General features: G+C 43.5%; 2 protein-coding genes across 2 annotated transcripts; one reads left to right on the plus strand and one right to left on the minus strand.

The window, feature by feature from the left end:
• Nucleotides 1-193: 193 nt before the first annotated feature.
• kctd10 (potassium channel tetramerization domain containing 10) lies at nucleotides 194-6,826 on the minus strand. The gene is made up of 7 exons (XM_038995981.1): nucleotides 6,745-6,826; nucleotides 4,750-4,963; nucleotides 2,859-3,028; nucleotides 2,385-2,471; nucleotides 2,217-2,269; nucleotides 1,704-1,899; nucleotides 194-1,412 (listed from the first exon to the last, which is right to left on the minus strand). Exons 1-7 carry the CDS (start codon nucleotides 6,745-6,747, stop codon nucleotides 1,200-1,202), a joined length of 936 nt encoding a protein of 311 aa, XP_038851909.1. The 5' UTR covers nucleotides 6,748-6,826; the 3' UTR covers nucleotides 194-1,199.
• Nucleotides 6,827-10,721: 3,895 nt separating this feature from the next.
• LOC120049707 (ubiquitin-protein ligase E3B-like) lies at nucleotides 10,722-24,417 on the plus strand. The gene is made up of 27 exons (XM_038996101.1): nucleotides 10,722-10,873; nucleotides 11,107-11,276; nucleotides 11,371-11,482; nucleotides 11,716-11,775; nucleotides 11,867-11,971; nucleotides 12,081-12,177; nucleotides 12,298-12,383; nucleotides 12,687-12,769; nucleotides 13,058-13,163; nucleotides 13,348-13,468; nucleotides 13,862-14,039; nucleotides 14,259-14,422; nucleotides 14,654-14,821; nucleotides 14,901-15,072; nucleotides 15,536-15,654; nucleotides 15,814-15,928; nucleotides 16,265-16,364; nucleotides 16,492-16,611; nucleotides 16,796-16,972; nucleotides 17,098-17,208; nucleotides 17,419-17,556; nucleotides 17,904-17,969; nucleotides 18,050-18,108; nucleotides 19,873-20,055; nucleotides 20,332-20,443; nucleotides 20,580-20,672; nucleotides 21,160-24,417. Exons 2-27 carry the CDS (start codon nucleotides 11,116-11,118, stop codon nucleotides 21,349-21,351), a joined length of 3,198 nt encoding a protein of 1,065 aa, XP_038852029.1. The 5' UTR covers nucleotides 10,722-10,873; nucleotides 11,107-11,115; the 3' UTR covers nucleotides 21,352-24,417.
• Nucleotides 24,418-26,287: the final 1,870 nt, after the last annotated feature.

Raw genomic sequence — 26,287 nt, forward strand, 5'->3', positions numbered from 1 at the left:
GGTTTAGTTTTTCAGTTGTAAACAATACATTACTGCACTGTTGAATGAGAGCAGAATGCATTGCTCTCTAAAATAGTCAACTACATTTCTTTGCACTATATCAAACCATCAGGCTACTCTTGTATAGGAATCATTGATCGATTTCGCAACATGTACCATCATTTTACACTTCAAATAAGAGTAAACGCAAACATTCTTGTAGAAATGTTTTATTTGTTATAAGGTATGTATAAATATATGTAAAACATTTTGTGGTACAATTGTACAGATGAATCTACAAGTACTGTGTTTGTTAAAAGGGGACACAGTGTGTAGATGTACGGTTAACAGATCTAATTTCTCTGCCTGTTAAAAGCCCTCCTTGGGTTGAGCTCTGGTTTCAGACATTAATTTCAGCCTTGGAGCTCTTTCAGCCCAGATAACACTTCACACCACAGCTCAAGTTGTCTCCTTTTAAACAATCACTTACATGGCATGAAGGGACATTGCATTAAATGGGAAATCCTATTCATTAAAAAAAGAGGTTGTGGGAGAGTGGAGGTACTCGATTGTATGATATTTTGATTCAACCGATATTCACAGAATGGGGCAAAAGGAAAATACAACGATTTAATTGGAAATTGATAGCGGCCTGTCTCAGATTGTTTCAATAATGCCCCCTGGTGGACTGTTTTTGTAGAACACCTGATTGACTGCCATTATAGTGTCTCCATACACTTCAAATATCCAGACACTCAGCAACAGGCGTAATGATTCTTGTTCTTCTTGCTGCAACAAAGCAAGGACCAAAGACAAATGCATGATGCTGACATTTTAATTCCCTCCAGTATAACCACTGACAATTCCATTCCACACAATTGACGTCCCATTCATAATCCAATTCACATTCACACATAGTAGAAAATCCAATCACCTCCTAACTCGGCCTCCACCAGCCTCTGAGACACTAAACACCCCAAAATGTTGGATGACTCAGGAATTCTTCCTCAGAGTACTACATGAAACAACTTCACCACTACACACAAAGTCTCCACTCGTCTCTCCTCAGCAGTGGGCTCCCGCTGTGGGGGACTGGTGAGAGAAGAAGAGAGAGCGAGGCGCTGGAAGTAAGGCACACACATGGTCCACTGAGAGTCCAGGATCAGACATCCAGGGATGGGCTGGGCTTTGGATGGTCAAGGGGGGTGGTCAGTCAGGGGTTACTGGTGGTGGTGTGTGCGATCGTCGGGCCGCTTGACGTGGATCCTGCGGACCCTGTCAATGCGCTCCTCGTCCTCGTCCAGGTGGTGCGAGCGGCCAGCGGCACCCCCTGTAGCCTCCAGCAGAGCGTTGTCAGGACCCCTCCCATCCTGGGACTCATACAGCAGGATGTTGAGGGTCTCCTCGTAGATTCGTGCCTCAGGGAATTCCACCTGGAGAGGAAGGGGTTTATGTATTTAGGTCTGCCTGGTCATTATGGTATCTGAATGCCAAGAATGCCTGTACTGTGTAGCAAAGAAAATGTCCCAATGGCATATTAAAGTATACTTTTCTACAGTAATCTAACAGCAGGCTAGCGACAACAAACTCCCAAATTGGGGTAGTTTACTAGAGGTGTTCTACCTTCAGAGCCTTGAAGCCAGAGACATGTAGGTGCTGAGTCTGTGTTCAATAAAATATCTTAAGATTATATGCCATTGCAGAGTGATTTTTTTTTGCATTACCTTGGTCTGCTTCTTCTCTGTGGCGTAGACGATGGAGGTGCAGCACACCTCAGCGATCTTGCGTCCCTGACCGTAGAAGGACCAGCAGCAGATCTCGTCGCCGATCACATCCTTGATGAAGAGCACACGGTTGTTGAAGCGCAGCGACAGCTTGTCAAACAGCTCAATGTTCTTCAGCATGTTGTCGTCAGAGTTACTGCATGGAGGGAAGGATGGGGAAGCCTGGTTAGTGATGATAAGAGGTCGCGTTCCACGCCAACTAGACTGCAGCCACGTAATTGCTGTCGCACAGTAACCACCTATTGTTTGCCACGTCATCGACTATGCAGTCGGACATCAGATTGCTATATCATATGATGTGGTTAGGTGATGTTAAACACTTATCCAGGCGTTGTGAGATCTGGCAGCTGGCTACAATGTAGTCAGCCTGGGATGTGGACTGCACTTAAACCATACATTTTTCACTTTACATTCATCATTTACACGTCTTTAATAGATGTAAGAATCTCTCACCTGGTGTAGGAGTATTTGTTGTTGCTTCTGTTGTATAAGAGTTTGACAGTGGGCTATGTAGACCCAAAACAGGAAAACGTCAGTCAGAATTGAATACGTGAGACTAGATCTTCTCAAGTAAATACTGGGCGTGTCCTTCACTCTGATGCGTGACTTGGTCAACAATACCTTATTAGAGGTGGCGATGAGTCTCTGTTCTTCCTTCAATGATGTCACCAGAGGAACTTTACAGAACGGCTCGTATGACTCTTTGTTCTAGAACACCAATAAAAATACTTGAATGGTAAAGACAGATTTGAGCTAGAATGGATGATTTTTAACATAAGTCCTCTAACAGATAGATGCAGATTGAGTGAGTTGGCTGGGCCCGTAACGGTGTATGTGTAGAATGTAGTGGCAGTGGGAGGTAGAGCTAGTTGAAGAGTGGGGGTGGAGGGATGAGACTGACCATTTCACACCATTGTGCCAACCCAAACAGTATTGGCTCTGATATTTTCCTTTTGACATGTCCTTTCCAGCACGGTTCAAGCAACTATGGTCGATGCATAACCAAACCTGTGCAGTGCAGTTTGGCTCAGCTCAGTAGTGTGAAAAGGGGTAAAGAGTGAGAGGAGAAACGAGCAGTCCCGAGGGTGACGGTACCTGCAGGGCAGCCTGACACTCATCAGCCAGGCCCTGGACCAGATAGTATTTGGCCTCAGCCATCAGCTCCTCAGTCTCCCGACGACTCTCTGGGAGCGGCACAGCCCCGTCTCTAAGGTAGTTCAGAATCGTCCCAAAGTGTTTCCCACACCGGTCAATCAGGATCCAGCCTGGACAGGGACAACCACCAGTTGTCATCATCGTCAGCCGGTGATTGTCAAGCAAATAACTGTCGGTCTCACGGTAATTCACCGTTAATTAACAAACACATTTAGCATCTCCTGGCTTCCACACATAGCCTATAAGCCATTGATGCAGACCTTTGAAACATCTACGTTTTAAAAAGTCTAATAAATCCATGTAATATAGCCTACACCTTCACAATGAATCCATTATTTGTTTTAGACAGGTCTAAAGAAGCATGATATGAAGAAAATGTAGTCCATTTCAGAAGAACAGAATAGCATATTATGAGTTGTTCTCATGTTAGGTCCTGATATGGCTGTGGGCTACACTAGTTCATTTAGCAGACAAGATTTGCCTAGAATTCCATGGCATTATTTTACAGTATGAAAAATACAATTGAACAAAGCTGAATAAAATAAAACATTTATCCAAACGATTTGATGGAGTGCGCATATGCGGCTATTCTGTGTTGAGCGGTTAACAAAGAAACAGGTACTCCTATATGGTTAAATTTAACTTTAGTTATGATACAAATGTTTGGCAATATGTTTTGATTTTTAATACATTGTAAGGCTGCATGATGCGACGAATGATGACTTGAAAAAAGCTTGCCTTTGTTTTTTGTGCAAGTTGTACACACTTCATTAGTCTCTCATTCACAATTTGACAAGCACTTGATAATGCCTCGAATTTCATGGTGGCATCCCCTTTGTGGCTGTAATGCACCCTGCGATTTTGCATGTAATGCTTTTATTATAAAGATGCATTTTTATGGTGAAAATGATCTTCCCCAAACTTAAAACTCATGTGCTGCTTATGTATTCCAGTTAGCCTCTACACTCCTTGTAAAGCAGATTAATCTGCTTAATTTTAAGAAGTTATTTGGCCACTTTAGATGTGATACTAACCTTATCAAAACATATAGGCCTATGGGCTAGACTACATGAGGTGTGCGACTATGATTCGAAAAAGTCGCAAAAAAAGGCAGTTTCTTATTCTGTGATATATAACTCAAGTGATAGGCTAATATTGTCACCCATCAGTCTATTCTTGATTTACATATACTAAATAATATGTAAGAAATTTGTTTTGATTTAGAATGGACCATTATCATGCACCTGTCTCGAAACAGGGGCAACGGGAAAAAATACATGTCATCTATGCACATAAATAGCGAATTGAGGACGCTTTTCCTGTGGTTCATTTTCGTGCCAGCCAGGTAGGCTATACTCCTGTTGTAAAGATAAACAATGTGCTTAATATTAGGAAAGTTGAGAAATAAATATAGTAGGCCTAGCCTATAGAAAGCTGATCGGATCCTCCTCCTTTCAGTAGAGGCTATCACTGTGTTTTGTTGTACAATTGCATAGCCTACAGAAATGTTGCGCAATATGAGCTCATGGGTTCTCATGAAGTGTTTAATTAGATTTTCAAAATACATTTGCATTGATGTCAAAGTGATTAGAGGGACAATAGAGTGCCAGGCAGTTAGCAAGTTTGGTAGGCTACTAAGGACCATCAGCGGCATCAGAGCTTGGAGAAGCCTAATTACCGTGACTAACCGATCACGTGGAATTGGACTGCCTTTATGACTCGTGACCACTGGTGTGGCGGTAATAATACAGGTGTTAAAGACTCCTCACTCTCACTACCGCCAAATGTATCTGAAATGAGTGGTGCCATGGAGGTCTGACAGATACAGTACCTTCACTGTCTGTGAGGACTTCCATCCTGCCGCTGAACATGGCCTTGAGCATGGTGTCCTGCTTGGTGAGGGTCTGCATGGTGGTGTAGTAGAGCGCCCCGCCCACGTTTAGCTTCACATACTTGGAGCTGGGACTGGAGCCCTTGAAGGAGGTGGTCCGGGTTGTAGCCGCCGGCACTGCCGAGCTCACCACGCTCTCTCCTGACATCTCTTCCTGTGACGGGGGCACAAAACACCCCCAAGTCAGGTGTCAAGATGGCAAACAGGACAATGAGCCGCATGGACAGGTCAGCTTTGGAAAACTAGTCCATTCAATCCCACATTGACACCAAGCCTTTAACTCTAAATTGCCCTTATGGATTTGGGATCGGAAAGGATTAGCTAGCTAGATAGGTAGGACCAATATGATTATCAATTCTTACAACTATGACTTGTCTTGCCCAGTTAGTTGCCCTGCCACTTACACACCCCGAATGGCAGTTAACTTTTGTTCTGGTGAGTTCAGACGGACAAAGACTGACAAAACCAGCACTTTATATTCTACAAAACGCCCATGATATCCTTTACAGTGATCTAACTAAAGCATAACTAGGCGTACCCCATTCATAGACGCTAACGACCTTTAGCGTTTATTGATTAAGGTATTTTCTACCCGGGGGACTGTTAAGTGCCCAAATGCTCGGTCTTAACTAGCCCAAAGGCCGGCTGATGGTGATATTGAGTCGTTTAATCTTACCGTCCAAAGGGAATCTATGCAGCCGGCTATACACTCGTACCCCCGTGGACCGGTTCAGACATAAAACATTCTCCCTTCAGGCTGCAAAGGCGTCTATTTTCTGCTTAACTCGATTTAAGACTTCTCTGTTTTCATCTACGCGGGCCGGGCGACATGGCTTCGGCGGACCCGCTCTCACTTGCGGCCAAAGCCAGGCCACTGGTACTTTTCAGTTGTAATTTACATAACAATGGCTTACGGTGAACTGTAACTCCTCACCACCAACCACAGGTGGCCTCATGAGCCCACTCTGGTAATCATCAGATGGGAGGAGGAGAGGAGGCTCATGTGGGTAAGTAGGGGTCCCCTTCTTGGTTGGGTAACTGATTCTGGGCCGGCCCTAGCCTCTTGGGGGCCCTAAGCAAGATTTGGTTGGGCACCCCACCTCGTGGGCAAAACACTTTATTCGCCCCCCCCCCCCCTCTTGACAGCAGAGAGAAAGTTAATGTCCTATATTATAAACATTTTGCTATGGGGCGGAGAGTAATTTTTGCAGTTTTAAAGCTAATTACCTGCTATTATTCACATTTGCCATTGCTTATGCCATGTTAATGATCTGAGTGAGAGTGACTAACAAAATCAATGGGGGCCCCATGGAGGTCAGGGCCCCTGAGCACGGTCAGTATTCTGCCATTACTACTACACGTTTGGATAGCTGGCTAGACTAATTTACCAATCTAAAAATTGTTAGTTGACATGGCTAATTGAGTGAGTGACATAAGATAAAGTGCTGATGCACAAAAAAAATCGTAATTGCACCTTGTGTACCCTACTATTCTGAGAGTAAGTTGAAACCCTGACAGAGTCGTCGTCATCGGCATAAAAAAAAAAAAAACAAAGCCCCGAGGTTTATGATAAGTTAATACAGGCCCTGTTCAAAAATCCTCCTGTCAGCCCGAGTTATGGAAACACAGTTTCCCTAGTATCACATAAGAGTGCATACTAGTGGTACAGTCCAAAATTAGCAATAAGGTCTTTGGAGTAACGGTAAGCTCGCCTACATTATTGCGCTAAAGTAAACGTAACGTTTGCTAAGAGTTCCGGTTAGCTAGCTAACGTTAGCTAGCTAGGAGACCTGAACCAAAGACGGCTAAACGTTAGCTAGCTAACTTAGGCAAAACGGACAAATACGTCGACATTTCACCAATTAGTGATGATTTATTCAATTGTTTTCTATTCCGAAAGTGTCTTTTAAAACAACATTGTTCAGTCATATTTACCATAGAACCCCCCAACAGACTTCGGAATTCGACGAGCACCAGCCCCAAGAATCACCTGCTTCCGGACCAGCAAACAATTGATGACGTCATTATAGGTAGGGACTGTGCGCACCAACAAATTAATAATTTTCCCTTTTAATTTACCCTGCATTTTGTCTCATCATTCATTACTAAATTAGTTGACGGAATTGGTTAAAATGGTGCAATGGCCCATTTTGCTTATTTTCTCTAAAGTTTATAACATGTATTGTTCTTAACAATACACTGAAACACTTCTTCAACACAAAGTAGAATATTCACCAGGTCATTGGCCATGTTCGAGAGGATCAAAACCGTAATCTATCATGGTAAATTCAAATCAAATTGTTTTTGTCACATGCGCCGAATACAACAGGTCTGTAGACCTTACAGTGAAATGCTTACTTACAAACCCTTAACCAACAATTCAGTTGTAAGAAAAATAAATGTTGAGTAAAAAATAGATAACTAAAAATAAGAAATAAAAGTAACAAATAACAGCAGTAAAATAACTAGTGAGGCTATATACAGGGGGTACCGGTACAGAGTCAATCAATGTGCGGGGGCTCTGGTTAGTCAAGGTAATTGAGGTAATATGTACTGTACATGTAGGCAGAGTTAAAGTGACGATGCATAGATAATAAACAGAGAGTAGCAGCTGCGTAAAATAGGGGGGATTTGCAGATAGTCTGGGTAGTCATTTGATTATTGATTAGCTGTTCAGGAATCTTATGGCTTGGGGGTAGAAGCTGTTAAGGGTAGAAGCCTTTTGGACCTAGACTTGGTGCTCTGGTACCACTTGCCGTGCGGTAGCAGAGAGCTCAGTCTATGACTAGGGTGGCTGGAGTCTTTGACAATTTTTAGGGCCTTCCTCTGACACTGCCTGGTATAGAGGTCCTGAATGGCAGGAAGCTTGGCCCCAGTGATGTACTGGGCTGTACGCACTACCCTCTGTAATGCCTTGCAGTCGGAGGCCGAGCAGTTGCCATACCAGGCAGTGATGCAACCAGCCAGGATGCTCTCGATGATGCAGCTGTAGATCTTTTTGAGGATCTGAGGACCCATGCCAAATATTTTCAGTCTCCTGAGGGGGAATAGGCTTTGTCGTGCCCTCTTCGCGATTGTCTTGGTGTGTTTGGACCATGATATTTTGTTGGTGATGTGAACACCAAGGAACTTGAAGCTCTCAACCTGCTCCACTACAGCCCCGTCGATGAGAATGGGGGCGTGCTCGGTCATCCTTTTCCTGTAGTCCACAATCATCTCCATTGTCTTGATCACGTTGAGGGAGAGGTTGTTATCCTGGCACCACACGGCCAGGTCTCTGACTTCCTCCCTATAGGCTGTCTCATCGTTGTCGGTGATCAGGCCTACCACTGTTGTTTCATCGGCAAACTTACTGATGGTGTTGAAGTCGTGCCTGGCCATGCAGTCATGAGTGAACAGGGAGTACAGGTCAGCTGAGCACGCACCCCTGAGGGTCCCCCGTGTTGAGGATCAGCGTGGCGGATGTGTTGTTACCTACCCTTACCACCTGGGGGCGGCCGGTCAGGAAGTCCAGGATCCAGTTGCAGAGGGAGGTGTTTAGTCCCAGGGTTCTTAGCTTAGTGATGAGCTTTGAGGGAACTATGGTGTTGAACGCTGAGCTGTAGTCAATGAATAGCATTCTCACATAGGTGTTCCTTTTGTCCAGGTGGGAACAGGCAGTGTGGAGTGCAATAGAGATTGCATCATCTGTGGATCTGTTGGGGTGGTATGCAAATTGGTCTAGGGTTTCTGGGATAATGGTGTTGTGAGCCATGACCAGCCTTTCAAAGCACTTCATGGCTACAGACGTGAGTGCTTGGGGTCGGTAATCATTTAGGCAGGTCACCTTAGTGTTCTTGGGCACAGGGACTATGGTGGTCTGCTTGAAACATGTTGGTGTTACAATGTCAGTGAAGACACTTGCCAGTTGGTCAGCGCATGCTCGGAGTACACGTCCTGGTAATCCATCTGGCACTGTGGCCTTGTGAATGCTGACCTGTTTAAAGGTCTTACTCACATCGGCTGCGGAGAGCGTGATCACACAGTCGTCCGGAACAGCTGATTCTCTCATGCATGTTTCAGTGTTACTTGCCTTGAAGCGAGCATAGAAGTAATTTAGCTTGTCTGGTAGGCTCGTGTCACTGGGCAGCTCGCGGCTGTGCTTCCCTTTGTAGTCTGTAATAGTTTGCAAGCCCTGCCACATCTGACGAGTGTCGGAGCCGGTGTAGTAATATTCGATCTTAGTCCTGTATTGACGCTTTGCCTGTTTGATGGTTTGTTGGAGGGCATAGCGGGATTTCTTATAAGCTTCCAGGTTAGAGTCCCGCTCTTTGAAAGCGGCAGCTCTACCCTTTAGCTCAGTGCGGATGTTGCCTGTAATCCATGGCTTCTGGTTGGAGTATGTAAATTGTGACCGACTGACTAGTTATAATGAGTAGTTATTTTTTATCTTTGTAGATCAGTCAGACTGCAATGTCGAACAAGTTAATTCTTTATAGGGCGTTAATCAAGAAAAGAGCATGTTGGACAGTCAACGGTCCAATCCCAAATGGACTCCTGGACCCTATGCACTTGTGGAGAGCTGACAGATTTTTTTGTTGTATTTTATTTATTTGTATTTAACCTTTATTTAATTAGGCAAGTCAGTTAAGAACACATTCTTATTTACGTTGATGGCCTACCAAAAGGTCTCCTGCTGGGACGGGGGCTGGGATTAAAAAATAAATAAAATATAAATATAGGACAAAACACACATCACGACAAGGGAGACAACACTACATAAAGCGATACCTAAGATAGCAAGGCAGCAATACATGACAACACAGCATAGTCTATCAGAGGATAAGGTTGAGGTATTACCATATTGGGTGCACCTGTCAAATCTCAGATCGCCACAAGTGGGTGCAGGGTGTATGGATCCATTTGGAATTGGGCCATACCAATGCGATTGGCCGTGTTCAAGAGCATCAAACCGTGATTTATCAGGGGTAATCTGCGACAGACTGACTGATCTACAAATAATACTGACTCGTTATTTAAGATGCAAGGTGATTTTTAGATCAGTCAGTCGGCAGTCGCCTGCACTGTCGGCTGTAAATATCGAACAAGCCCATTCATAACTATCTGTGGCCATACGTCATTAATTAGCTTTCACTCCGGAAATGAGTAACCAATAATAGCTCCCCCATTTTCTTTAGATTTAAATTCATATCCATAGTTCTATGAATTGGATCAAAAGCTTCAATTGAATAGATCCAGTTTAGACAAAATAATAATTCTTACAAACATAATTTCAGTGTACATCAATATGGAAAAGATCATGTAAATTGTTTACTCTCAGAAAAATACACCCCACTTGGAATGTTTTCAGTGCGAAAGTGCAAGGATTAATGGCTGCAATCACGGATCTCTTGTTATTGTTTACATTTTGAAACAGCCTAAGGCCTCTACTTTATGGGGGTGTCATTGACAGTGAACGGCAAGTTCTTGTTGAGTAGTGTTTTACCTAGCTTTTCACGTTCGTAAAATGCGTTGACAAGAAGCTAAGTCAATTGGTGGTGACGAAGTAGCTAGCTAACGTTAGCCTGCTATGCTAATCAGCGGCTAGCTAACGTAAACCATAATACAGTAGATTGTTGGCTACAACAAGCTAGCGAGTTATTTGTCGGGTCTAGTAGTTATCTAGCTAGTATAGCTAACTGTTACTCTTGATTTGTACCACAATGTTAGTTTGTCATGGATTAAAATGTTTATGTTGTTAGCTTGCTAGCTTTCTACTGTAACTAAATTAGGAACGTGTCATTGTTTGAGACCAGACAGACCATCCACAATTTGGCTAACGTTGGCTGGCTAGCTAGCTTAAATGGTCTCAAAGTTGTAATGATGGGTTAACTCGTTACATATGTTCTTTATGTGTTATTTTCATAGAGATGACACATTGATCCGCTTTTGCTGGGCTAACCAAAGCGCAGCTATAGCTCTCGAAGGGTTTCTGGAAACTTGGATTTCGAGGATGTTCAAATGACTGCAGAAACATAGCGCATAGTTGCAAAGGTCAAGCCAAGATCACCAGAGAAAAACACAGGTATAACACACCATGTCCTGTTTTTGTGCTATTGTTTTCTGTGTGTGATGTCATTACATTCATTTGAATGTATTCTTATTCTATTGCAGTGTACGGCTAGATCTAAGTCATGTTATTGTTTTCCCCCCTTCCCCTTTTCCCACAGAGAATACTGATAAGTGAATTTGTCCTTGAATATTCATCACTATTGTGTTTCTGCAGCAACTAAATCTGTCAATTTTGCCTGATCTTAGGGGTGCACAATGTTTAGTGCAACTCAGAGTTCCAAGTCTGAGTTCCTGGACAAAGCCAGGCAGGCACGTGAGGAGAGGAAGGGGTACAAAGAGAGGGAGAGAGCAGCCACTCTGATTCAAGCGCTGGTCAGGAGATTCCTCTGTCGCTGCAAACTCCAGAAGCAAATAAGGTTAGCTTTACAAGCAATACTTGCCATTATGCTTTAGGAGGACATATAATCTTTCGTGAGACTCAATGTGTGAATTCTCTCTCTTTCTGACCAGGAAAGAGGTTGATGACTTCTTTCAAGATGTCGGAACAACAAAAAGAAATGCACTATCAATTTTTAAAATTGCTCGGAAGTTGTTATTCATTTTTTGTCAAGAGGATAAGCTGGTGAGTTTCTTTAACCCCTACACTTTACCCTCACTGATAATATATAAAAATATGTTTTGTACATTGTTATAACTGATTTGAATGTTTTAATTGTCTCTTACTGGAGGATGTCTTTTATTTACTTACGAACTGAAAGGCATTTCAATGATTATGTATCAATATAGTACTTGAGATTACTGAAGATTGCTTAGTCTACATTTAACTAACGAACTATGATGTTTTTTTCTACGCAGAGGTTTGAGAAGCTTTGTCGCTCCATTCTTGGTAGCATGGAGGTTGAAAATGAGCCCAAAGTGAGTATGATTATTATTGATCATCAGTGATTACAGATTTTTTATGAACCCAGAGTGTGATTGACTCTGTGACTGTGTTCTTGGTTATCAGGTTTGGTATGTGTCACTGGCCCTTTCCAAAGACCTCACCATCCCATGGATAAAGCAGATCAAAGATGTTCTGTGGGTCTCCTGTAATTTTCTGAAAAAATTAAAGGTAAATATTAATACTTAGGATAATAACCTTCTATAAAATAACAGGTGTATAATTTTAAATATTGAAATGTCAAAATTGTAACTTTACCTCTCCCTTCCTTCTCCTGTAGCCTGACATCCTGCAGGACAATAAGCTGGTGACTTTGTACCTTACCATGCTGGTGACCTTCACAGACACGTCAACCTGGAAGATAGTGAGAGGGAAAGGTCAGTCTCAGGTCAAACCACTGCTGCAGTGCACACACATCCTCTATTATCACAAGTGTCTTGATATTGAAAGAAAAAAAGACACAAAGTGGAATCCACATTTTTTCCCCTCTGTTCTAGGAGAGGCCCTCAGACCAGCGTTGACCCGGATCTGTGAGAACATCATGGGGCATCTCAATCAAAAGGGATTTTATTCAATACTGCAGGTACAGTTACACACGTGGCATCTTCCATCTTTTCCCCAGGCCTTTTGGAACGATTATTATGATGTTAACAGGGTTGTGGTCAATTCAATTTAAATTCCAGTCAATTCAGGAAGTACACATTCTAATTCATATTCTCTTTAATGCTTTTCAATTAGGAAGAATTAGAATTTTGTCTTACTTTTTGAATTGACTGGAACTGAAATGGAATTGACCCCAACCCTGGTTGTTGACGTGTATTGGTTGTTTATGCAATATAAATAAAAAATAAAATGTGTGACCTGTCACCTTTGGATTCCCTGGTAGATACTACTCACCAACGGATTGGCGCGCTCCAGACCCTCTCTTACCAAGGGCACACTCACAGCAGTATTCACGTTGGCATTAAGGTGAGTGGTTGTTGGGAGTGCTCTAATCCCCATTTAACCACAATGGATCAATTGTCTCTGCATCACTAGAGCCTGGAGCAGACCTATTACAGTAGATTCCCAGGGTTCAGCTAGCTCACGTTCCCTCTCAGTAACAGGGTTTGTAGTAAGAAAATATTCCTGTTTTAGCTTCATGGAGAATTAAGTCCTATCTTATCATAGTGTATGATCTGCTTGGTTACCGTTTTAGAATGCTCAGAGCCAAAGAAGCTTTGGGAGCCATTAGTGTAACTTGTCTTTATTTTATAGACCTGTCATTGCTGCTCACTTCTCTGACAACCTGCTGAGGTCTCTTCTCATCCACATCATGTCTGTCCCAGCTGTCGTCTCCCACATCAACACCATCACCCCAGAGGTAGACACTCACATGAAGAAATGGCACCCTATTCTCTACCTAGTGCACTGTATGTAGGGAATAGGGTGCTCGAAAGTAGTGCATTACATAAGGTATAGGGTGCCATTTCAGACGCACCCTTTATTGTGTAGACATCATAACGTGTACAATGAGAGAGCCTCTGAGTGTGCGCTTGTCTGTGCAGTGCATGGCCACCATACAGACCCACGACCTGCTGAGGAAGTTCACCCTGTTCCTGAGCCGCGAGGAACAGTGTGTTGACATCTGTGTCTGCCTGGAGGGGAGCCACACACTGTGCTTGCTGGGTACGGTCCTTTACGCTGCCTCACATAGCTATTCTATGGCAATAGTTTTTAATTCTCTTCTATAGGGCAGGGTTTCCCAAACTCGGTCCTGGGGCCCTCCCTGGTGCACGTTTTGTTTTTTGTCCTAGCACTACACAGCTGACTCAAATAATCAAAGCTTCATGATGAGTTGGTTATTTGAATCAGCTGTGTAGTGCAAGGGGAAAAACAAAACCTGCGCCCAGTGGATGGGGGGGGCAGGACCGATTTTGGGAAATGTGCTATGGGCTACTGTTTGTGTGAGTGTACAAGTTTGAGTTTTTTTGCATCACTCTTGTTTTTCTCTGTGAAACTGAATCAGCTCTTTGTGGTTGCTGCTCTGTGGGGCCTCTGTTTCATCCTGTTGTACTGTAGGTAACCTGATTCACCTGGGCTACCTCAACGAGAAAGTCCTGGAGGAGGAGGCCAACCACTTTGTTAAAGACCTGACGGACATGCTGTCCTACTGCCAGAGATACGTGTCCCAGAAGAAATCCAACCTCACTCACTGGCACCCGGTCCTAGGCTGGTTTTCCCAAACTGTAGACTACGGGTCAGTGGGACATCCTCAGAACCTGAAAGGTGTACCCTGATCCAAGATATGTTTCTGCTCTCTTGTCGACTCCTATTGTCATGCCAAACTCATGACAATGACCATAGGAGCAAAACGGCACAAAAAGATATGGGACCGGGCTATGAAATGGGATCTCAACCATTGAATGTCATGGATTTAAAGTGGATCTTAACTCCCTCACCCTGTCCCCCTCTTCAGTCTGAATGAGTCGATGCCACTGGTCACCAAGCAGCTGCAGTACCTGTGGGGCATGCCTGTGATCCGGACTCTCTTCAGTGACGTCCTCAGCAAAAAGCTTGAGACCCAAGAGCCCACGCCTCCACCACAGCCTACCACGTCGCAGAACAACCTGCCAGTCAAGAGTAAGTCGAATTTGGTTTCAGTTTGTTGTTTTCCTCCCAGTCACTTAATCAATCAATTTCAAGGGTTAATTATTTTGACACTATTATCAGTTTTTTCGCCCACTTACCTGGGGTTTTGTCGATCAATCCAGACACTGTATTAAAGGTTGTGTTTTAAAACAATGAACTAAACCTTATCAATGAAGTAACCTTGTCAGAGTGGTTTCTGATTGACATGTGGGTTTCTCTTAGGCCTCTTTAAGCGGGCGTTTCAGAAGTCTGCCTCGGTGCGCAACATCTTGAAGCCGGTCGGCGGGAGACGAGTGGACTCTGCTGAGGTGCAGAAGGTGTGCAGTATCTGTGTGCTGTACCAGACAGCCCTCACCACGCTCACTCAGATACGACTGCAAATCCTCACTGGTGAGTCCCTGCGATTTGAGGCACACACACACACACAATGTATGTTCTCTCATGTTGTGTCCGGCGGTGTCGCCCTCAGGCCTAACCTACCTGGATGACCTTCTGCCTAAGCTGTGGGCCTTCATCTGCGAGCTAGGCCCCCAGGGAGGCCTCAAGCTGTTCATGGAGTGCCTGAACAACGACACAGAGGAGTCTAAGCAGCTGCTGGCCATGCTCATGCTGTTCTGTGACTGCTCCAGACACCTCATCACGTGAGCTCCATGAATTGCTACCATATAACAGACACGTGATAGACACATCCAGTATGGGAGGGTTTCCTACATATAGATTACATCTAGTCCTGGACTAAGAAGCACTTTCAATACTAATCTGTGTCTGGAAAACTGTACATAAATGCAGTATCCCAGACCCACTGGATGTCTGTAGTTACTCATACGTTATACTGTATGTCTTCCACAGGATCCTGGATGTCTGTAGTTACTGACACGTTATACTGTATGTCTTCCACAGGATCCTGGATGTCTGTAGTTACTCATACGTTATACTGTATGTCTTCCACAGGATCCTGGATGTCTGTAGTTACTGACATGTTATACTGTATGTCTTCCACAGGATCCTGGATGTCTGTAGTTACTGACATGTTATACTGTATGTCTTCCACAGGATCCTGGATGTCTGTAGTTACTGACACGTTATACTGTATGTTTTCCACAGGATCCTGGATGACATCGAGGTTTACGAGGAGCAGATCTCATTTAAGACGGAGGAGCTCGTCACCATCTCCTCGTTTCTCAACACGTTTGTGTACAAGATGGTCTGGGACGGCATCTTAGGTGAGTCGCCTCTTACCCCTGTTGGAACTCTTGTCAAACTCAAAGGTCAAGCTGATTGACAGTGACAGAATTGCCAATCCCTGGTTCCGGCACCATGAGAAATAGTTTGGGGATAGGGTTAGTGAGTGGGTGCATTAATTTAGTGTGTTGTTGTGACAGAGAATGCCAAGGGGGAGAAGCTGGACCTGTTCCACAGTGTTCACGGCTGGCTGATGGTGCTCTATGAGCGGGACTGCAGGAGGAGGTTCTCCCCTGATGACAACTGGCTGCGCAAGTAAGTGCCCCTCCGGAAACATACTGATCCTAATCCCCAATACTTCCCATATTTGTTGTTCTGCACTTCCCAAATCCTTATAAGGTGATCCTAGTGATCAGTAGCAGTCAAATACTCTCAAAGCTTGAGGTGCGCTTGATGAAGCTTGCCCACCATAATGAAACCAATGGAATGTTAGTGCCAAAAGCGCCAACTTTGTCCACCCTGTACACCGGGGAAATATTGGGCCCATCTCAAGTATTTGATTTATGTATTTGTTCCAGATGTGATCTGTAGGAGACAATTGTGATGTTGGAAAAAGGCACACACACACACTCTTTCACCCCTTATGTCCAGGGATCTGAAGCCGAGCCTTTTGTTCCAAGAGCTGGAGAAGGGCAAGAGGAGAGCTCAGCTGTTACTGCAGTACATACCACACGTCATTCCCCACAAAAACGTGAGTCTGCACAGAAAGAATATTGTCCCTCTGGGGCATCTGTAGTTGTAGTTTCACTGTACCGTGTCCTTATCAATATGTACATGGTGTCTCACCCCCATTTGTAATCTTGTCCTACCCACTTTAGAGGGTCCTGCTGTTCCGGAACATTATTACCAAGGAGAAGGAAACCTTGGGATTGGTGGAGACAAGCTCCGCGTCTCCGCATGTCACCCATATCACCATTCGCCGCTCACGGATGTTAGAGGTATGAAATTGATGTATCGATCTGTTGCATGTTTTCCCCCACACTCGAATACCACTTAGGATGAATTCTGTATTCAAGTGTACAGATTGAGACAGAGTCTAGTTGTCAAATACAGTCAGGTATGGTGGCTGTGACTTCAGCCCAAACTGATCACCCAAACTCTTTGTGCCTGAACACTCTTCAGGATGGTTATGACCAACTCCGCCGGTTGCCTGTCAACTCCATCAAAGGTGTGATCCGTGTGAAGTTTGTCAACGACCTTGGTGTGGACGAGGCCGGAATCGACCAGGACGGCGTCTTCAAGGAGTTCCTGGAAGAGATCATCAAGAAAGTCTTCAACCCGGCACTCAACCTCTTTAAGGTTTGCTCTCCAGACCTCGTTTCAAATACTTTTGAATAATTTTGAAAGATTCACTCTCACAAGGTGCTTTTAGCCATTTTCTGTCGACCATGCTGCTGCTGATGATGATGTATTTTACCCCATAGACCACCAGTGGCAACGAGAGGTTGTACCCCTCCCCTACATCCTACATCCATGAGAACCACCTGCAGCTTTTTGAGTTTGTGGGGAAGATGCTTGGCAAAGCAATGTATGAGGTGTGTCTGCACTCACAGAGGATGTTAGTCATGTGAAATTGCCATATATTTACAAGAATGACTCCTTTTAAAGCCACAAGCCCTGCCCACCACTTTCCCCCCTATAAAACTGAGGGATGGGTCTGGAGAAATGTAACGACGGTTCATAGCTGGAGCTATGGATGCAATGCCTGATAGTCCATGAGATCAACGTGTGTGTGTGTTTTTCAGGGTATCGTGGTGGACGTACCCTTCGCCTCCTTCTTCCTCAGCCAGGTGATGGGTCACCACCACAGCACCTTCTACAGCTCCATCGACGAGCTGCCCTCCCTTGACTCTGAGTTCTACAAGAACCTCACCTCCATCAAGGTCAGAAAGATCCCCCGCCCCAACTACCATAGTCATACATTCCCTGGTATCATGTGTATTACAGCATAAACCGTGTTTATTATGAAAGCGTTGTAAAAAAAAAAAAAAAAATTGCAACTGAAAATGAGCGTTTCTGATTGGATAAGTCCAGGTGGTCCCTCCCTGTTTCAGTCCGTTTTCTCCCGCTTGGTGCCTGTTGAACACGACCCCGGTTTATGGTTATAATTGCGCTCTTTTGATTTGAGACGTTTGTTTTGCTTTGTCGCTACTTTTTGTGATCAATTTGACTTCAAGTTGTGGAAGTTGACTCAAAATAGGTGTTTGATCTTGGTTTTGTCCTTTTCCAGCGCTATGACGGGGATGTTGGTGATTTGGGACTGACACTATCGTATGACGAGGACGTTATGGGACAGGTAGAAACTATATTTTTTCTCTGCAGGAAAACAGAACTGCTCTTTTAATCTCTTAATACTCTCTTCATGTTTCCTGGCAGCTGGTCTGTCACGAGCTGATTCCTGGAGGAAAGACAATGCAAGTCACCAACGAAAACAAGTGAGTAAGATGCAGATCCAGTATCTAGTGGTTCTCAAACCTCTCGGGGACCCCCACCCTTTCCATGTATTTGATCTATTCCACAGCTAGCACACCTGATTTCAGCTTGTCAACTAATCATCAAACCCTTGACTAGGTGAATCAGGTGAGCTGGTTCAGAGCTACAATGAAATTGTGAAACATCTAGCGGTCCCAGGGGAGAGGTTTGAGAACCACTGATATACTGTAGAACCAAACTTACAGATGTTAGTTGTTAATGCCACTTGATGTTCACACCATTGTTTGTCTAATACAATATGTATTTATTGTCCCCCTCCCCCCAGACACTTGTGGAGATCTAAAAGGATCTGATAGGTATAAGCAATAAGGTGAATGTCCTACCAAGCCAGGGCATAATAGATGTACATGCATTGCTCATTATACCTATCAAATCCATTCATATCTTCACTGTTTCTTTTTTATTATTACTTTTTATTTTAGTCTACTTGGTAAATATTTTCTCAACTCTTCTTGAACTGCACTGTTGGTTAAGGGCTTGTAAGTAAGCATTTCACGGTAAAGTCTACACTTGTTGTATTCGGCGCATGTGACAAATAGTTTGAGTTGATTTCACAAGTGTCCAGGAGGGAAGGGCTAGGGGTTTGTTTCTAGACAGGCCCATGGTCAAAGACGGTACAGTAAGAAGATGGAAACTGCTTCTGCAATAGAAATCCTGATCACGCTTGTAGCTGATGTCATGGTGACGTTGGCTAGCAAGGCTCATGCATAGAAACACGTCATCGGGTCTAACAGTCCTCTCTCACTGAACTGCGCATGTGAAGGTCGTCAAATCAAAGGCACTCCTTTGCTATAAAGTTGTTTTTGACAAATGAAAACGTGTCAGTTTGTCACTTTCACAAGGTTGGAGTAATAACATGTTCAGCTACTTAAGACATCGGCTCAAATCTAGGTTGTGCCTTTAGAGTTTCAGAAAATTAACAACCAAGGAAGAATTTTTCCCTTTTCTCATTGACTTCTTAAACCCTGGTCTGCTTCACAAGCGTTCCCGGAAGTCTTGAGATCAAATCAAATGGTTAGCAGATGTTATTGCGAGTGTAGTGAAATGCTTGTGCTTCTAGTTCAGACAGTGCAGCAATTCTAACAAGTAATCTAACAATTCCACAACAACCACCTAATACCCACAAATTTAAGTAAAGGAATGGAATAAGAATATATAAATATATGGATAAGCAATGACAGAGTGGCAAAGGGAAGATTCAATGGATGGTATAAAATACAGTACATATGAGATGAGTAATGCAAGACATGTAAACATTATTAAAGTGACTAGTGATCCATTTATTAAAGTGGCCAATGATTTCAAGTCTGTATGTAGGCAGCAGCCTCTCTGTGCTAGTGATGGCTGTTTAACAGTCTGATGGCCTTGAGATAGAAGCTGTTTTTCAGTCTCTGTCCCAGCTTTGATGCACCTGTACTGACCTCGCGTTCTGGATGTTAGCGGGATGAACAGGCAGTGGCTTGGGAGGTTGTTGTCTTTGATAATTTTTTTGGCATTGTGTTGTGCACATGATGCGTTGTGCAGACCGCACTACCCTCTGGAGAGCCCTGCGGTTGTGGGCGGTGCAGTTGCCGTACCAGGCGGTGATACAGCCCGACAGGATGCTCTTAATTGTGCACCTGATGTTTGCTCCTCTGGGTTTAGAAACTCTGCCATGGTGTTCTGAGTCTGATGTAACCTCACCTTTGACCTTCTCTGTGCTGCAGGATCAGCTACATCCACCTGATGGCGCACTTCCGCATGCACACGCAGATCAAGGAGCAGACGGCAGCATTTATCCGAGGATACCGCAGCATCATCAACCCCGAGTGGCTGCACATGTTCTCCACCCCCGAGGTCCAGCGCCTCGTCTCCGGGGACAACGCCGAGATCGACCTGGACGACCTCAAGTGCGTAACCTTCGACCCCTTTCACCCCAACCAGCCCCTCCACATGTCACTACTGTTGTCACTCGACAGCTCTTCAACGTGCCAATTCTCAAACATTTTAGGGAAATCCTGAAATCCATGGTGTTCAAATGGTGTGAATCTCCCATTTGATTGTTTCGCTGACTTTGTAAGAAGGTGATGAAGCCAAGGTGAAGGTGCTCGCTGACATGGTCTCTCTCTCTATATCTCTTTCCATCACTCTGTCTCTCTTTCTGTCTGTCTCTCTCCTGTTGTCAGGAAACACACAGTTTACTATGGAGGTTTCCACAGCAGCCATCGGGTCATCATCTGGCTGTGGGACATCCTGTCCAGTGACTTCTCCTCTGAGGAAAGAGCCATGTTCCTCAAGGTAATAACCAGCCCCAAATGTTACAAAAATGCTATTTTACCATTCATTCATTTAGCTGCATTAAATCGACTTGCGGGGCGCCAGTTTGAGACTTGTAACTGTTATGTGATCATCCATTGTTGTTCTTGATTTACAGTTTGTCACCAGTTGTTCAAGACCCCCCCTCCTAGGTTTTGCCTACCTCAAGCCCCCTTTCTCCATCCGCTGTGTGGAGGTGTCTGACGATCAGGTGAGAACACTGATAAGTCAAAAGTCAGATGTTTATACATGGAGCTCAGTGATATGGGAAAAAATCCATACCATGATAATTTGCCTGATTTGATGCAATAACAATAAATTAAACTATAAGTTTATAACAATGTGCACCACAGTTTAACATTTAAAAAGTTGTAGCCATCAATTGTCCCAGTAACAGTAAACCATATTAGCGAACTTATTTAATTTCAAACTTTACATTTCTGTAGCATAGGCTACTAATCGTGATGAACGATATCCGCAAAATGCCTGCTATAAGTGATCAGTATGGTCGGTGTCGATCATTTTTGGTTTATGGTCCCAGCTCTACGACAGCACACCGACACCAGCACCCCTGCTACTCTCCATTGAACTTTTACCTTTTTGTTGAAGAAGAAAATAGCTCTGGGAAGTCAGTCCCTTGGGAGTACTTTGGGGTCACTGTGTGTTTATGTGTGCTCCTGTCGCCTGTCTCTCTCTAGGACACTGGGGACACCCTAGGCAGCGTCCTCCGGGGTTTCTTCACCATCCGGAAGAAGGAACCAGGCGGTCGCCTCCCCACCTCGTCCACCTGCTTCAACCTGCTCAAGCTGCCTAACTACAGCAAGAAGAGCATCCTGCGTGACAAGCTCCGCTACGCCATCAGTATGAACACAGGTTTTGAGCTCTCATAAAATAAACTCCCCCCTGCTCGTGGCCTGCTGACAGCAAAACTAAAGGGAGAACGACTGAAGAGCGTCCTCCTTACCCAGGCTAGAGGTGGGAGTCCGTTAAGTCAGTGGAGCTTTACCAAAGCGGAAGGCAAAACACATAAGATACCCCCCCCTTACCTTTATCGTAGCCTAGGAAACCAGAAGAGCTCCACCCTCTCTTATCCCAATCAGTCTGGATTCTGGAAGCTACCCACCCCAAGGGCTCTCAAGCCCATTTGCTGCCTGTGTAACCACGGTAACCAATTTTCTGACCAGTTGTAGTCATTGACTACGTTAGATTTTTTTTCTTCAAATAGACAAGTAGCTAAAGAAACAAGTGCTGTGGGAGCAACACATTTGGAACAGTCACTTTCTACTCTCTTAACTTTAACCCCATGCTAATAATCGTAACAAGGAGGAGAAGAATGTGTTACCTAACACATTGCCAAACTAAAATGGCTCCATGTCTTACCATTTCTTCTCAGGCTTAATAGAACGATACTTGGATCTAGCACTCCCACGTCAAATTTACTGGAAAGCAATATAGATGCAATGCAAGCCATTAGACACGTGATAGACTTCTCACTGGAGCAAAACCATAGAACAAAGTTTCCTATCTATTGGAATACAATATTACCCATGCAACTTTCAGCTGTCATTCGATGAGTCTTAATAGCCTTGTTGAACATGACGAAAGCACCTTTTTATAAAGAGACAACAAATCACTGCCTCATGTTCAACAACAAGTTCTAACCACGGAGAGGTGGTCACCTGTGTCATATTTATATTGGCTCTCATGGATTAATTAAGGAATTAAATCCTGACGATCTGTCTCTTTCTCTCCCCATATACACAGTCACCTGACAAAAGCATTAGACCTTGTATCTCTGTTCTCTAATGTATTGAAATTAGAACTCATGTTACACAGCAATGCATTTGTAATCCAAAGTGATGCCTGTCTGTCATGTCAATACTTTCACTGATCATGCGGTTGTTTGATACAGACAAACGATGCCCCATTATCTTATGTCGTGGTTCCGGAGTCTTTTTTTGTTTGTTGGTTGCTTTTGATAATGAATTAGTGGCTCTTGAATGTTTTATATGATTTGCTGTGAAATATCTGGGTCCTATAACTACAGCAGACAACTGTTGTTTTTTCTGCATTGCATGTCGCTGATTGTGACCTTCCCAAACAAATCTGTTACAGTGAAGTCAATCACGAACGTTTCTCTATACACTAGGATTTCACTGAATAACTCTCACTACACCTCTGAAAAATGCTGAGTGCCTCGTATGTCCCCACCTCATATGTCTAAGTGTGGCGTTTGATCGCGTTTGTGACTGACCATGTCTCTTCGAAATGGAATCAAGCCATAAACACACAGGACAAGGTATTTATAAGGACTTGAGCCTGCTTAGAGACAATTCAATTTCAATGCTCCCTCTACCGTATCCGCCACTGAACAAACCAACCAACCAAACCAGGAAAGTTTGGTGTCATTTGTCACTGGCTGTGCATGCCAACCCTGTAAGGATGCTCCCTTGTCTGTAGACCTTACAGCCACATGGAAAGGGGTTACACAGGGAGCAAACCATACTACAACATGATGTCATGGGTTGGTTGATCACCTGAAACTGAAAGCATTTCTTTTGTATCCATCTACCCTCCTTCAGACCCTCTCTTGCACAGAAAACCCTGCAAAATACCATGCAAAATGTTGCATTAACAGGGTCAAATAAAAATAGACTATGTGGGGCAGTTGTTAGTGACTTGGTGGTGGGAGACAAGGCAGTTTAGGGTCTTGATTTGAATGAAGTGAAAGATAAACAGGCTGATAAAAAGCAATAGCCTGTTTGTTGATTCTGTATTTTATGCAGAACTTTTTCATGAGGGGTGTACATGTGCACTGCGTGGTTGTTGTCAGCCATTGATACGGCTCTGGTTGTGGTCAGCCATAGATGCGGCTCTGGTTGTGGTCAGCCATAGATGCGGCTCTGGTTGTGGTCAGCCAGAGATGCGGCTCTGGTTGTGGTCAGCCAGAGATGCGGCTCTGGTTGTGGTCAGCCAGAGATGCGGCTCTGGTTGTGGTCAGCCAGAGATGCGGCTCTGGTTGTGGTAATTTCTAGTTGAAGGTATAATGCACCCCAACACCTCACGGCATTAATCACTAGTTAACAGAAAAACACCTTTCTGATGATGTTATGGGGATTATATGGGCCACTAAACAAGGTTCTGTATGGTTTTATATTGCTTCGCTATCTTATATCGACCAATGAACCGAAATCTGTGATCTATTTGTTTGTGTATAGTAATATTAAGGTGCACAACCTACATGTACAGGCATTTCCCCCAGTTATGAATGCCATCAATTTCATTGACAAATTGAAATAACTATTAGACTATAGTATGGGAAGATCTTACCTCAATTTTGTCTGTTGTGACTGCGATATATTTAATTCCCAAGAGCCTCTGACTGTGGCCCCTCTGACAAATCAGTGGTCAATGTCCTCAGTGGTGTCTGACTAAATGTTACCCATAAATTCTTTCAATCAATTGTTTCAACAGCCTGATGCAGATTAGAAATGAGGTTTGGAAATGGAGCTGTAGTGAGACAAATGTTCAGTGTCCAAGAGAGAATGGACGATATCTCACACACTCTGTCTGTTGTGTTTGATGAGGTCATTCCTCACTTTTAAATGATGTCATGAGATCTTGCTATCTTTTTATTAGAAGAAAAGGAAATCCAGGAAATGTGCAACATACTCCTATGAAAGTACTGTCCTCGCCCTCCTTTTAAAAAGTGTTTTTGAAACTGGTTGCACTATGTGAAATACAGGTTGTTGAAAAGGTTATTTCAATGTAAAACATGTCTGTGTAAGATATTTCTGCTGTAAAACATTAACAATTGTTGAGTCATGTTAACCATATTTATTCTAAACTTTACTTCACTAAAGTGAGTGTCTTTCTTCAGGAATCAAGCCATGCTTTTCTTCAGGAGAAGTTGTATAGTGCAGATAGGTATTTATATATTAAATAATGAAATAGCAGCTGTGTAGAACAGGTTATGTCATGGATTCGTGTGTCAGTTCTCTATTTATTACATTTCTATCTGCAAAGTCCAGATCGTTTCCTTGCTATCTGGGATCCTTGGGACGTCCCTACCCCGTTGAAATTTAAAATAGTTAACCTGGTTGGAGGATTCCAGATTTCCTGCTTATTCCCTCCTGATTCCGGGAATACTCCAGGGAATATATTGAAATTAGCGGAATTTTGTAACTATGGTTTAGGGTGGGGGACATCCCAATGATTCCAGATAGCACTAACCCTCCCTTACTAGGCTATAGCGACGTATGTCAGTCGACTCAAGTTTGGGTCAGGTGAGCATGAATTTCAATGCGTCCTCTTCATACACTTTAAAAAAAGTAGTTTAACGATCATTGCATATCTAAAACCATGAGTACTCCAACGCGCTGGTTCAAAGCATTGCGGAGGTAAATTGGCTACATTAAAACTAGTCAGACTCATCCCAGATCGCTGTCTAAATTCACTTGAATCACTTTGGTAGTAACACGCATTGTTTTATTGATTTACTTTTGTTGCTCAAACTTAATGTATATTGTTAAACTTTGTTCATCTTTGAGATCAATATTACTTATCTTTCAGAAAGTTCATGTGACAGGTTTGAACAACTTCATTTCTTCATCGCTTTTCTTTGATTATCTTTTGCGTTGTCTGATTGGTTGCCTGGAAACCCGACGGCAGAAATTAGTGTTTGAATCAGGAACTGTTCATCTCGCCGCCTCTACAAGCCAGAATGTTATAAAAGTACATTAAAGTACATTACCGGTTATGTGAGACAATATATCCACAGGGAAGTATAATTACATGTTGGTAGTGCATTCAGATTTCTATCACCTGAAGCATGCACATAACCATGTGCGTCAGTTTGGCAAATATGCATGGTTCTCCTGCAGGGTGGGTATAATTTGTGGAACGATCCAACAGGAATCTGTTCCAAAAACTGCTTAAATAACAAGGTTGCCAACAAACAACAAATACAAAGTTGTATAGCGGCAGAATAAGATAACGAGGTAGGGAGTGGGCTATTTAATTACGTTTTTTAAATTATGTTTATTCCGAAAAATGTCTACTCTGGTAGCCTATCGACAAACATTTAAGAATAAGCTGCATGGTGAGTTGATGCCTATTCGGCAACTAGGTGGATTGCTCATGTTACCTTGTACTTTACGAAGTTTTTGGAACAGTTTCCTGTTGGATCGTTCCACAAATTATACCCACCCTCTCCAGCATGTATTTGTATCGCATGCTTCAGGTGATATAAATCTAAACGCTCTACCAGCGCTTTTAAAAAATAATAATTATACTTTCCTGTGGATATATTGTCTCACATTCCTACCGCCCAAAGGACCAAACTCCCTGAATGGTCCTTGGGACGTCCCTACCCCGTTGAAATTTAAAATGGTTAACCTGGTTGAAGAATTCCAGATTTCGTGTTTATTTCCTCCTGATTCCGGGAGTATTCCAACCGGGATTTCGGGAAAATCAGGGAATATATTGAAATTAGCGGAATTTTGTAACCATGGTTATGGTTTAGGGTGGGGGACATCCCAATGATTCCAGATAGCACTAACCCTCCGTTATAGGCTACTGCGCACGCCCGAAGACGTATGTCAGACGACTCAAGTTTGGGTCAGGTGAGCCTGAATTTCAATGCGTCCCCTTCATACACTTCAAAAAGTAGTTTAATGATCATTGCATCTCAAACCTCCAACGCGCGTACTCCTCCAACGTTCTGGTTCAAAGCATTGCGGAGGTAAGTTGCCTACATTGTTATTATTAATCTTATTATTATTGTATTTTTATTTAACTAGGCAAGCCAGTTAAGAACACATTCTT

The sequence above is a fragment of the Salvelinus namaycush genome, chromosome 1 (assembly GCF_016432855.1).
Source record: "Salvelinus namaycush isolate Seneca chromosome 1, SaNama_1.0, whole genome shotgun sequence".
Taxonomy (NCBI): domain Eukaryota; kingdom Metazoa; phylum Chordata; class Actinopteri; order Salmoniformes; family Salmonidae; genus Salvelinus; species Salvelinus namaycush.